We start from the raw sequence: 12,631 nt of genomic DNA, 5'->3' as shown, positions 1-12,631 counted from the left end.
TCATGACTGACGAATCCTACAAGCCAGGGCCTCTAAGGCTATAGCAAACAATAGTGGCAATAATGGACAGCCCTGTCTAGGGCCTCTGCTCAATTTCAACTCCCTTGAAATCTCCCCATTAACTAGAATCCTTGCTGAGGCGTCGTTATATAATAATTTTACCAATGCTATAAATCTATCACCAAAACCCATGGCTTCCAGGGTTAACCATATATAGTCCCATTCTAACGTGTCAAAAGCTTTTGACGCATCTAACATTAAGATAGTACGTTCCCCCGGGTTAGATACTACCGATTGAATATTCAAAAACAGCCTTCTGAGATTATCCATTGTGGAGCACCCGGGCATAAATCCCCTTTGATCCACATGGACCTCACTCCTAATACATTTCTTAAGTCGTTCAGCCAAATTTTTGGCAAGAAGCTTATTATCAGTGTTGATCAGGGATATTGGGGGCGGTAGGATTCAAGTTTAGTACTGTCCTTCCCAGCTTTAGGTATCAAAGTTATTAAGGCTTCCCTCATAGAGGGAGGGACCCCTTATCCAGAGAGTGATTCCATACCTCTAAGAGGTGATTAATAGGTACATCCTTATAAACAACATATAATTCCAGACCAAAACCTCCTCTAACTCCTCATAACAAATTGGGGAATCAAGCAGTATTCTTTCTTGAACAGATAGAGAAGGCAACGGAACCTGAGCAATATATTGAGCTATCTCAGCCGATGAAAGTGTACTTTTTGATTTAAGGAGCTCCGCATAATAGTCCACAAAGGCTTCTAAAATATCTTCCGTCTGGTGGAGGGACCCCCTTCCTGGTTTTTCTATAGTCCTAATGATGGTACGTTTTCTATCCTCTTTGATCAAGTTAGCTAACATTTTCCCTGGAATATTTGCTTTGATGTACCCACGCCTAGCTTCTGTAGTAATTTTCCTATTTGCCTGATGTTGGACTAAATCAACTAAAAGATTTTGTGCCTCTTCCCAGTTCAGTCTATTTTGATCCAATGGGTCAGTCAGGTATTTTTCTTCAAACATGTGAATTTTATTTTCAAGTTCCCTTAAATTGTCATTCATATCCTTTTTGTATCTAAGAATTTGGGCCTTAAATGTACCCCTAAAAAAGGACTTGGCTGTATCCCAAACCAGGTCCACCGAGGATTTCCCTTCATTTAGCGTGAAAATTCCTTAATATGTGTTTCCACCCAATCACTCTTTCCTAAAGTGTCAATCCATGACGGAGAAATTCTAAACCAACCATTATTTACCCTTTTCCCACTGGATATATTACAAACCAAGGGGGCGTGATCAGAGACACCTCTAATTCCATATTTACAATTAGTGCATATTTTAAGTGTATTTATATTAGTAAATGCCATATCTAAGCAAGAAAATGCATTGTGGGTTTTAGAATAATAAGAAAATATCCTTTTATCTTTATTTATTTCCCGCCAAATCTCGTACCACCCAAAGGTGTCAACTATATTCTTTAAAACGTGAGGGTTGTGGTATGAGTGCTTGCCTAAGCCTACATGGGCTACGTCCAAATTTAGATCCAAAATAGTGTTAAAATCACCTATAAGCAGCAAATTCTTGTTTCCAATGCAAAATCCGGAAATAGTTTGGCCATTAAATTCTATTTTTCCCTTTTCCTGTGCTCGGGACATAATTAAGTCCCTGTCTCTGGAGGAAAACAGTTTTATAAGTATGGGACGGGACAATCCACCGGGAATGGTGTTACGACTAGGTACTCTATGGGCCCTCTCAATATAATTCGGGAAAGAGGAAATATCTGAACCTAGGGTTTTTTTCAACCATTCTTTAACCCCTTAACGCTGAAGCCACTTTTCACCTTCCTGACACGGCCCATTTTTTCAAATCTGCCCTGTGTCACTATAAGTGGTTATAACTTCGGAACGCTTTAACATATCCAAGTGATTTTAAAATTGTTTTCTCATGACACATTGTACTTCAGGTTAGTTGAAAAATTTTGGTGGTATGTTTTGCATTTATTTAAGAGAAAATCAGATATTTGGTGAAAATTTGGAAAAATTCTTGATTTTCGAACTTCAAAATGTTCTACTTTTTCCAAATGTCTAATTTATGTGGACATGGTTTTTTATGCATACTCTTATTTTTGTAGGATGTTATGGGCCTTTGAACTTTTGGTGCGATTTTTCACAATTTCATAAAAAACGCAAAATCCTGCTATTGAGGGACCTGCTCAGGTTTCAAATCACTTTGAGAGGCCTAAATATAGTAAAACCCCATAAATTCTCCAATTTTGCAATTTTGAAAGTAAAATTTTTTTGGCTAAATTAATGTGTTTTTCAAAAAATGTACAAATTCTCAGTGGATAAAATACCAAAACGCTCCACAAAATTTGATACCCAATCTCTTCCGTGTATAATAATACCCCATATGTGGTGGTAACCTTTTGTATGGGCACACGCCAGGGCAGCGAAGGGAAGCTGTGCCATTCAGAGCAGATTATGCATTGTCACTTTTTATTGGCTATACAATCTTAATTTTTTTGTCAATTTGGACATAAAAGGGCTTATTTTTTGTGACATGAGATGCACTTTACAAATACTTCATTTTAGTGGGTCATTAGCTTATTGTTGAGATTTTATTAACTCTTGAATGTATGGGTGAAAAGAAAATTGTTAATTTTGGTTTACTTTCTTTTCAGATTTTTTGGGGGTAGTACACCGTACACTAAAAATACTATATTATCTTTATTCTATAGGTCACTACGATTACGTTGATACCTCATTTATATAGTTTTTAATTTATTTTTACAATTTCACTGGATAAAAACTAATATAGAGGAAATCTCATTTGTTTTTGCATTGCCATCTTTTCGGAGACGTAACATTAATATTTTTTGGTTGACAGAGCTAGTTTAGCACTTATTTTTTACGTGTTGAGTTGTTCTTTTCAGTGGTACAATTTTTGCGCACATAACTTTTTTTGATCACTTTTTAGAACATTTTTGTGTAGAGATTTTATGATAAATGTACATTTTTGGCGTATTTTTCGGGTTTTGTTTTTACGGAGTTCACCGAGCGGGTCCAATAATGGTTCTGAGTTATTGTACATATTGTTACGGACGCGGCGATACCAAATATGTGAAGTTTTTTGGCAATTTTGTGGTTTTTTGGGTTTAGGGGACTTTAACTTTATTTAATTATTTTTATTAAAAAATTATTTTATGTAATGTTTTTAACATTCTTTATTAACTTTTACAGGTTAGCTTGAACAAGTGATCCACTGATCACTTGTTCAAGCTCTTCTTCACATTACACAGTGTAATACAGATGTATTACACTGTGTAATGTAACACATGTTGCGCATGCTCAGTGTGTTACAGCCGGGTCCTGTCAGAAGGCAGGGACCCGGCACACAGAGGAGGATCACGCAGCCCCGGGCACCGGCAGTCCCGTGGCTGCGATCGGAGCAGCGGACCCCCCCGGTAAGCGCCGCGGGGGGGCCCGATTCTTCTCAAATGCCCCTAGCACGCCGCGGTCAGCGCGACCGCGGCGTGTCAGGGGTTAACACCCGCGATCGGAGATTTCTGTTAGAGGCAGGTGTCAGCTATAATATATAGCTGACACCTGCAGCTTCTGGCGCCGGCTCCGTTTAGGAGCCGGTGCCAGAAGCATGACGTAATAGTACTGCATTTTGCGGGAACGCACCTCCCGCGATGCAGTACTATTACGTCAAATGTCGGGAAGGGGTTAAGGAAGGATATTGTGTCACCTTCTGATTTTTCTGGAAAACCCACACAGCGAATGTTTGAACGACGGGATCTATTTTCTAAATCAACTATCTTTTTTTTTATGCTCCTTTAATTCTGTTTTAAGAGATTTTGACTCAGCCTCTATTTTGGATAATTTATCTTCAACATCCGAGATGCGGTCTTCTGCTGTATCAAGACGCTGTCCCAAGCTGGACATGTTGGCTCGGAGGAGGGACAGTTCCTCCTTCACATGTGTAATTTCCACAGATAGAACCTTAATATCACCCCTACATTGCAAAACCGCGTCCAAAATTTTACTAAGGGTAGGAGGGGTTGGATATTCCTTTCCATGAGTTCTTTCTTGGGTAGTACTAACGTTGCCATCCTCGTTTTTATCGAGTTCTGAGATCTCTACTTAAACTTGTAGACACAGCAGTTGGTGACTGTAAGCTTAGTCAGTGTGAAATGTACAAGGCTGGCAGCAGAGGGTGCTAGTAGTCTGTGCTTAATTCATAACTCCTGAATCCTGAATCCTGAATTTCCAAAAGGGTTTATGATTAGAGATGAGCGAGCACTAAAATGCTCGGGTACTCGTTATTCGAGACGAACTTTTCCCGATGCTCGAGTGCTCGTTTCGAGTAACGAGCCCCATTGAAGTCAATGGGAGACTCAAGCATTTTTCAAGGGGACCAAGGCTCTGCACAGGGAAGCTTGGCCAAACACCTGGGAACCTCAGAAAAGGATGGAAACACCACGGAAATGGACAGGAAACAGCAGGGGCAGCATGCATGGATGCCTCTGAGGCTGCTTAAATGCACCATTATGCCAAAATTATGGGCAACAGCATGGCCATGACAGAGTGACAGAATGAAGCTAGATAGCATCTAAAACATCCAATAATTGACCCTGACACTATAGGGGACGGCATGCAGAGGCAGCGGCAGCAGCGGAAGGCTAGAGAGTGGCATGGCGACATACCCTAAATGGACTCAGGCTTCAAACCAATGGGTAGCAGAGAGGAACCAAAGGAGGTGAGCAAGAAGCGCTCAAATAATATCGGTACATGATAAAAGTTTGCCAGTATATTTTGTGGATTACACAGCAGGGTGGCGACAAAGTTAACATGGAAGCCATGAAAACAATCCAAAATTCTGCCTGACACAGCTCGTTTGATAAGGGGACGATGTATGGAGGCAGTGAACTAGTAGTAGATTAAAGGTGCTGCAGTTAAAACTATGTTAGTTGTTTCTTGGCATGGAGCTGGCGCTCCGCTGCCAGGCGAGCTTTCGCCAATCCAAGGCCCTGTCTCTAGGCTACTCCCCAAACAGCACTTCTAAGAACCTTTCGGATAAGATCAAGTGTAGTAGCGTTCTTATAAGTTTGGGATATGGCGGGTGAGGGGAATGTAAACATCTGCGCAAGAAGCGCTGAAATAATATCCGTAAATGAAAAAAGTTTTCCAGTATATTTTGTGGCTTACACAGCAGGGTGGCGACAAAGTTAACAAGTTTGATGTGGAATGCCCTGCAATAGCTCTTGGGCGGTGTGCCTTTTATCACCTAGGCTCAGCAGTTTGAGCACCGCCTGCTGTCGCTTAGCGATGGCACTGCTGCTGTGCCTAGAGCTACCGACTGATGGCGCCATGCCCACGGATGGTAATTCGGAGGAGGAGGAGGTGGAGGAGGGGTGGGAGGATTTGGAGGTATAGTAAGCCTTTGAGACCTGGACCGAGGTAGGCCCCGCAATCCTCTGCGTCGGCAGTATATGACCAGCCCCAGGGTCAGACTCGGTCCCAGCCTGCACCAAGTTAAGTGTAGTAGCGTTCTTATAAGTTTGGGATATGGCGGGTGAGGGGGATGTAAACAGATGCGCAAGAAGCGCTGAAATAATATCCATAAATGGTAAAAGTTTGCCAGTATATTTTGTGGATTACACAGCAGGGTGGCGACAAAGTTAACAAGTTGGTTGTGGAAGCCATGAAAACAACCCAAAATTCTGCCTGACACAGCACGTTTGATAAGGCGGGCATGTATGGAGGCAGTGAACTAGTAGTAGATTAAAGGTGCTGCAGTTAAAACTATGTTAGTTGGTTCTTGGCATGGAGCTGCCGCTCCGCTGCCAGGCGAGCTTTCGCCAATCCAAGCCCCTGTCTCTAGGCTACTCCCCAAACAGCACTTCTAAGAACCTTTTGTATAAGATCAAGTGTAGTAGCGTTCTTATAAGTTTAGGATATGGCGGGTGAGGGGAATGTAAACAGATGCGCAAGAAGCGCTGAAATAATATCCGTAAATGGTAAAAGTTTGCCAGTATATTTTGTGGATTACACAGCAGGGTGGCGACAAAGTTAAAAAGTTTGTTGTGGAAGCCATGAAAACAACCCAAAATTCTGCCTGACAAACCTCGTTTGATAAAGGGACGATGTATGGAGGCAGCTATATGGACGACTTTTGGAGGTAGCAATGGAGACAACGTGTGGAGGCTGCTATGGAGACAATTCAATTTGGATAGTGCCTGTATGTGGCAGTCCAAAAAATTTTTCAAACCAGAGGAGCAGGTAGGTGGCCCTCCAGAAAAATGGAATAGATTGAGTGCCTGTATGTGGCAGTCCAAAAAAGTTTTTAAACCAGAGGAGCAGGTAGGTGGCCCTCCAGAAAAATGGAATAGATTGAGTGCCTGTATGTGGCAGTCCAAAAAAGTTTTTAAACCAGAGGAGCAGGTAGGTGGAGCTCCAGAAAAATTGAATAGATTGAGTGCCTGTATGTGGCACTCCCAAAAATTGTTTAAAACAGAGGACCGGGTCGGTGGCCCTCCAGAAAAATTAAATGCATAAAGTACTATAGGTAGAGCCAGTGGACCCTGTCAAAAAATAGCCAGTTTCCTCTGCTTTACTGTACAAAGAGCAGGAGAAGGAGGAAAATGAGGAGGAGGAGGAGGAGTGGATAAATTATTCAGGTTGAGCTTCCTTCACCTGCTGGAGATTGGAAATTAGGAGAAATCCATGCTTTATTCATCTTGATAAGCGTCAGCCTGTCAGCGCTGTCAGTCGACAGGCGTGTACGCTTATCGGTGATGATGCCACCAGCTGCACTGAAAACCCGCTCGGACAAGACGCTAGCGGCAGGGCAGGCAAGAACCTCCAAGGCGTACAGCGCCAGTTCGTGCCACATGTCCAGCTTTGAAACCCAGTAGTTGTAGGGAGCTGTGTGATCATTTAGGACGATGGTATGGTCAGCTACGTACTCCCTCACCATCTTTCTGTAAAGATCAGCCCTACTCTGCCGAGACTGGGGACAGGTGACAGTGTCTTGCTGGGGTGACATAAAGCTGGCAAAAGCCTTGTAAAGCGTACCCTTGCCAGTGCTGGACAAGCTGCCTGCTCGCCTACTCTCCCTCGCTACTTGTCCCGCAGAACTACGCACTCTGCCGCTAGCGCTGTCAGAAGGGAAATACTGTTTCAGCTTGTGCACCAGGGCCTGCTGGTATTCATGCATTCTCACACTCCTTTCCTCTCCAGGGATGAGAGTGGAAAGATTTTGCTTGTACCGTGGGTCCAGGAGAGTGAACACCCAGTAATCGGTGCTGGAATAAATTCTTTGAACGCGAGGGTCACGGGATAGGCAGCCTAGCATGAAATCTGCCATATGCGCCAGAGTACCAACGCGTAAGAATTCGCTCCCCTCACTGGCCTGACTGTCCATTTCCTCCTCCTCCAACTCCTCCAATTCCTCTTCTTCTGCCCATACACGCTCAACAGTGAAGGACTCCTCCGATATGCGCTGAGAAACAGACCTAAGGGTGCTTTGGCTATCAACAAGGGAATCTTCTTCCCCCGTCTCTTGTGAGGAGCGCAAAGCTTCCGACTTCATGCTGACCAGAGAGTTTTTCAACAGGCCAAGCAGCGGGATGGTGAGGCTGATGATGGCGGCATCGCCACTGACTATCTGTGTTGACTCCTCAAAGTTACTCAGCACCTGACAGATATCAGACATCCACGTCCACTCCTCATTGTAGACTTGAGGAAGCTGACTGACCTGACTACCAGTTCTGGTGGAAGTTGACATCTGGCAGTCTACAATCGCTCGGCGCTGCTGGTAAACTCTGGATAACATGGTCAGTGTTGAATTCCACCTCGTGGGCACGTCGCACAACAGTCGGTGAGCGGGCAGTTGGAGGCGGCGCTGCGCTGCCCTGAGAGTGGCAGCATCTGTGCTGGACTTCCTGAAATGCGCACAGATGCGGCGCACCTTCGTGAGCAAATCAGACAGATTGGGGTATGTCTTGAGGAAACGCTGAACTATCAGATTTAACACATGGGCCAGGCATGGCACATGTGTCAGTCTGCCGAGTTGCAGAGCCGCCACCAGGTTACGGCCGTTGTCACACACAACCATGCCTGGCTTCAGGTTCAGCGGTGCCAGCCACAGATCAGTCTGCGCCGTGATGCCCTGTAATAGTTCTTGGGCGGTGTGCCTTTTATCGCCTAGGCTCAGCAGTTTGAGCACCGCCTGCTGTCGCTTAGCGACGGCACTGCTGCTGTGCCTAGAGCTACCGACTGATGGCGCCATGCCCACGGATGGTCGTTCGGAGGAGGAGGTGGAGGAGTGGTGGGAGGAGGAGGAGGCATAGTAGGCCTCAAACACCTGGACCGAGGTAGGCCCCGCAATCCTCGGCGTCGGCAGTATATGACCAGCCGCAGGGTCACACTCGGTCACAGCCTCCACCAAGTTAACCCAATGTGCCGTCAGAGATATATAGTGGCCCTGCCCGGCAGCACTCGTTCACGTGTCTGTGGTCAGGTGGACCTTGTCAGAAACGGCGTTGGTCAGGGCACGGATTATGTTGTCTGACACGTGCTGGTGCAGGGCTGGGACGGCACATCGGGAAAATTAGTGGCGGCTGGGGACCGAATACCGAGGGGCGGCCGCCGCCATGAGGCTGCGAAAGGCCTCGGTCTCTACTAGCCTATAGGGCAGCATCTCCAGGCTTAGCAATCTGGAGATGTGCACATTAAGGGCTTGGGACTTCAGACATGAACCTAGGGAGTGTAGCTCTGCGGCGTTCCCCTGCTCCCTCATAAGCAGGTGGTGTCTCACCCCGCCCAGGACCACGGCCTCTGACCCCTGCAGTAGTTGGACGCCCACGTCCCCGCCCTCGTCCTCTACCCCTAGCCCTCGGGTTAAACATTTTGAAAATGAGAGTTATAACTTGAATTTTTTTTTTAACTTTTTTTTTTTTTGTTTGTTTTTTTTTGTGTTTTTTAGTTTTTAAAAGCAAACGATGCTATCCTATTGCTATGGCTATTTTATAGCCAAGTATGAAAGCACACTGCTATGCCAGATGAGATGACGCTGAGTTATGAAAAAAATAAACGTAAAATAAAAAAGGAAATGGCAGACTGTGCCTAATTGAAATACAACCCCGGGCCCTAATAAATTTTCCCACTTCGGTCTTTGCGATGGATATGTGCGTCACTAAGCGCAAAACACAGTGGTCGCAAGTCTGACTCCAAATTGCTCACAATTTGCTAGTAGATGCACTGCAACAACTACAGCCACCAGCAGATCAACCAGAAATCAAATATATATAACGCTACTGTAGGCGTAATTAAGCCGTTTGTATTCTCCTATGGCTATTTTCTAGCCAAGTATTACAGCACACTACTATGCAAGATGAGATGACACTGAGTTATTAAAACAATAAACGTAAAATAAAAAGAAACTGGCAGACTGTGCCTAATTCTTCTCAAACCCCTAATAAATTTTCCCACTTTGGTGTTTGAGGTGGATATGTGTGTCACTAAGAGCTAAACACAACGGTAGCAAGTCCCCCTGCTAATTCCTCACAATATGGTACTAGCTGCAAATAAAAAAAAAAAAAAATTATAACGTTATTGTAGCCCTAAGAAGGGCTGTTGGGTTCTTTTAGAATCACTCCTGCCTAACAGTAAGCTAATAGAACACCCTAACGCTTTCCCTGACCAGCAGCAGCTCTCTCCCTAGCGGCATCCAGACAGAGAATGATCCGAGCAGCGGCTAGTCTATCCCAGGGTCACCTGATCTGGCCAGCCAACCACTGCTATCTACGTGTAAGGGTACCACGTCATGCTGGGTGGAGTGCAGAGTCTCCTGGCTTGTGATTGGCTCTGTTTCTGGCCGCCAAAAAGCAAAACGGCGGGAGCTGCCATTTTCTCGAGCGGGCGAAATACTCGTCCGAGCAACGAGCAGTTACGAGTACACTAATGCTCGATCGAGCATCAAGCTCGGACGAGTATGTTCGCTCATCTCTATTTATGATATTTGAATATACTTTAAATGCAGTCACAAGCTATATCCTCAAATGGTCTATAATTTGGCTCTGTTTCTGGCCGCCAAAAAGCAAAACGGCGGGAGCTGCCATTTTCTCGAGCGGGCGAAATACTCGTCCGAGCAACGAGCAGTTACGAGTACACTAATGCTCGATCGAGCATCAAGCTCGGACGAGTATGTTCGCTCATCTCTATTTATGATATTTGAATATACTTTAAATGCAGTCACAAGCTATATCCTCAAATGGTCTATAATTTGGCTTTACACTTTAAATTTTGAATATTTCTTAAAGTCATATCTTAAAGTTATTGACAAACATTTACTTTACCACATGTCATCTCAGTCATTTGTGTGTTGATGATTTCTAAATTCACCTTCTTTTAGAAGGAGCGTACGCTATATGGTTACATGTTCATACAATGGATTTTGAGAGATTTCTAAGAAAAGTGAAATGCCGACTACCATAAATATGGCTTATCTACTTTGTAGGTGCTTTGTGTCTGGATAAAAAAAATATTTACCTAAAGATTAACAAGTAGCTTCTTGACACCAGTCTTTCCTATATCATCACTTCCCATCAAGTTTAGTATTATGGCCTCCATTGATGATATTCTGCCAAAGACTTCGTCATATGTCCATGTTAGAAAGTCATCGCTGTATGCCAGGATACTAAGATGGTTGGTGGACCTGGAAGCAGTGACACTGGAGTAGGGGGATTACTACCTCATTCGTATGATTCTCATGGTTTTAAGGCCTGAACAACTTCTTTAAGAAAAATATTTTGAATAAAAATTGTAAATACACGGGGATCAACCTGAGTCACTATGAAGGAATTTCAATATCATTAAATAAATCCTAGTAGAAGATTAAAGAGCATAATGAATATTGTAAGAAATGAGATCTTACCCATGTGTGCTGTGAGTCTGGAACCGCCACCCCTGGGTAGACTCACAGCACATATGGGTAAGATCTCATATCTTCCGATATTCATTATGGTTTTTAATCTATCTTTCTTTAATCTTCCATTAGGATTTATTTCATGATAATGAAATTCCTTGATAATGAATTTAGTTGATCCCCATGTATTTACAATTTTTATTGATACATAAGCACTTTACAATTTACAATTCTTTCCCACCATTTTGTGTCAGGATTGTACTTCAATAAAGATGAATTATTGTATACTTTTTTAATGGATTCCTTTTTTGTGAGTTGGTATTTATTTGAACCTTATTGAGGATCCATTATGTTATAAGTAATATAACTCTATTGACCATTTGGTGTTTTTGGTTGCTATATTGTTTGGACTCCTTTAAGAAATTAATCTACAAAAAACGTGTAATTTACTTAGATTAAATAAACAAAAAAGATTGATGTAAAGATGTAATATATTACCCACACACAATAGGATAAGCACCCTGCCGCAAATTATTGTCTTTGCCACAAAAAATTGCGGAAGCTTTTATTGATTAGTATGAACAGATTATTCCAGATTATTAGTACGGACCAAATTATTCCATCTGATTAACTATAACTTGGTCATTTTACCGGATACCAGGGAATATTTTTATTGGAATCTATACTGGATGCTCATAAGGATGTTTTTTCAACGCTGGCCCTAAATAATAAAATAATAAATAGATCCTAACCCTATATAAATAATAAATAAACTGCCTATTGAATAGAAACCTTTTTTGGTTTATATAAAAATGTGTATCTAACCAATGACAGGCTGAAGAGCTGACCACTAAGAGCTGCCTTAATGCCATCAACAGCCTACTGATCTGTGGGGAATACTCATCATTGTTCACAAATGAAGAGATGAATGATCTCCTGCAGGTATGTGCTAAATAAAAAGTTGGCTAAATTAATAGTTGTTATATTTGTGCTATGTGACCCAATTGTGATATGTGACCCACTGATTTTTTTTTTTGTGAAACATGTTTATTAGTTTGTTCTGAAGACAAACGCTTTGCCATTTGGCTATTCTTTAGGCAACAAGCTAATTGCGTTAAATGGACCATTGCAATCAATGATTACTTACTAGCCACTAGTGGCTGATTATTTGTTTCCTCTACATAAGTCTTGCATAGGATATGTTCCCATCAATTTACCTACCTTTGTGATTATTCTCCCTGACATAAGTTGCCTACCTTTTGCTTGGTTTTCTGACCACCCTTTCCTCCTGATTTTGTACTGCATTGCCAACTGGTTATGACTTCAGTTTGTATCTCTGACTACTTTCTTGATTACAATTTTGTTTCTGATGTACTCTCTTCATTTGACTTAACTTGCAGAATTTGACTTCCGCTTTTCTTTCTTACATTAACTCATATTATTCATTGTAGCAAACATCTTCCAGTTTGGGTCTGTTATCTAGGGCTGTCATCAAGTAGGTAGGGACAGCAGGGGAAGGGGGTTCAAATCAAGGCTCAATCTGCCTGTACCCCCTTCTTATTTGATGTTAAAATTTACCTTTCATGTTCTATTTGAAAGAGTTAGATGAAGAATTCCCATTTAATCACTCAGTGTCAATAATAGTTTATAACAGCAGATAGCTGGTGGAAACTGAGAGAGAGCCAAG

At 42.8% G+C, this 12,631-nt stretch overlaps 1 protein-coding gene across 1 annotated transcript in view; it reads left to right on the top strand.

Moving 5' to 3' along the window:
* Positions 1-12,631, top strand: part of LOC140121911 (dynein axonemal heavy chain 5-like) — a 200,949-nt gene that overhangs the window by 143,082 nt on the left and 45,236 nt on the right. The window contains exon 69 of the mRNA XM_072142073.1: positions 11,779-11,886. Within this exon, the coding sequence (XP_071998174.1) occupies positions 11,779-11,886 (108 nt within the window). The remainder of the gene's footprint in view (positions 1-11,778; positions 11,887-12,631) is intronic.

The sequence above is a fragment of the Engystomops pustulosus genome, chromosome 3 (assembly GCF_040894005.1).
Source record: "Engystomops pustulosus chromosome 3, aEngPut4.maternal, whole genome shotgun sequence".
Classification (NCBI taxonomy): domain Eukaryota; kingdom Metazoa; phylum Chordata; class Amphibia; order Anura; family Leptodactylidae; genus Engystomops; species Engystomops pustulosus.
The sequence above is the reverse complement of the archived record's forward strand: the minus strand, read 5'-3'. Positions and strand labels throughout refer to the sequence as shown.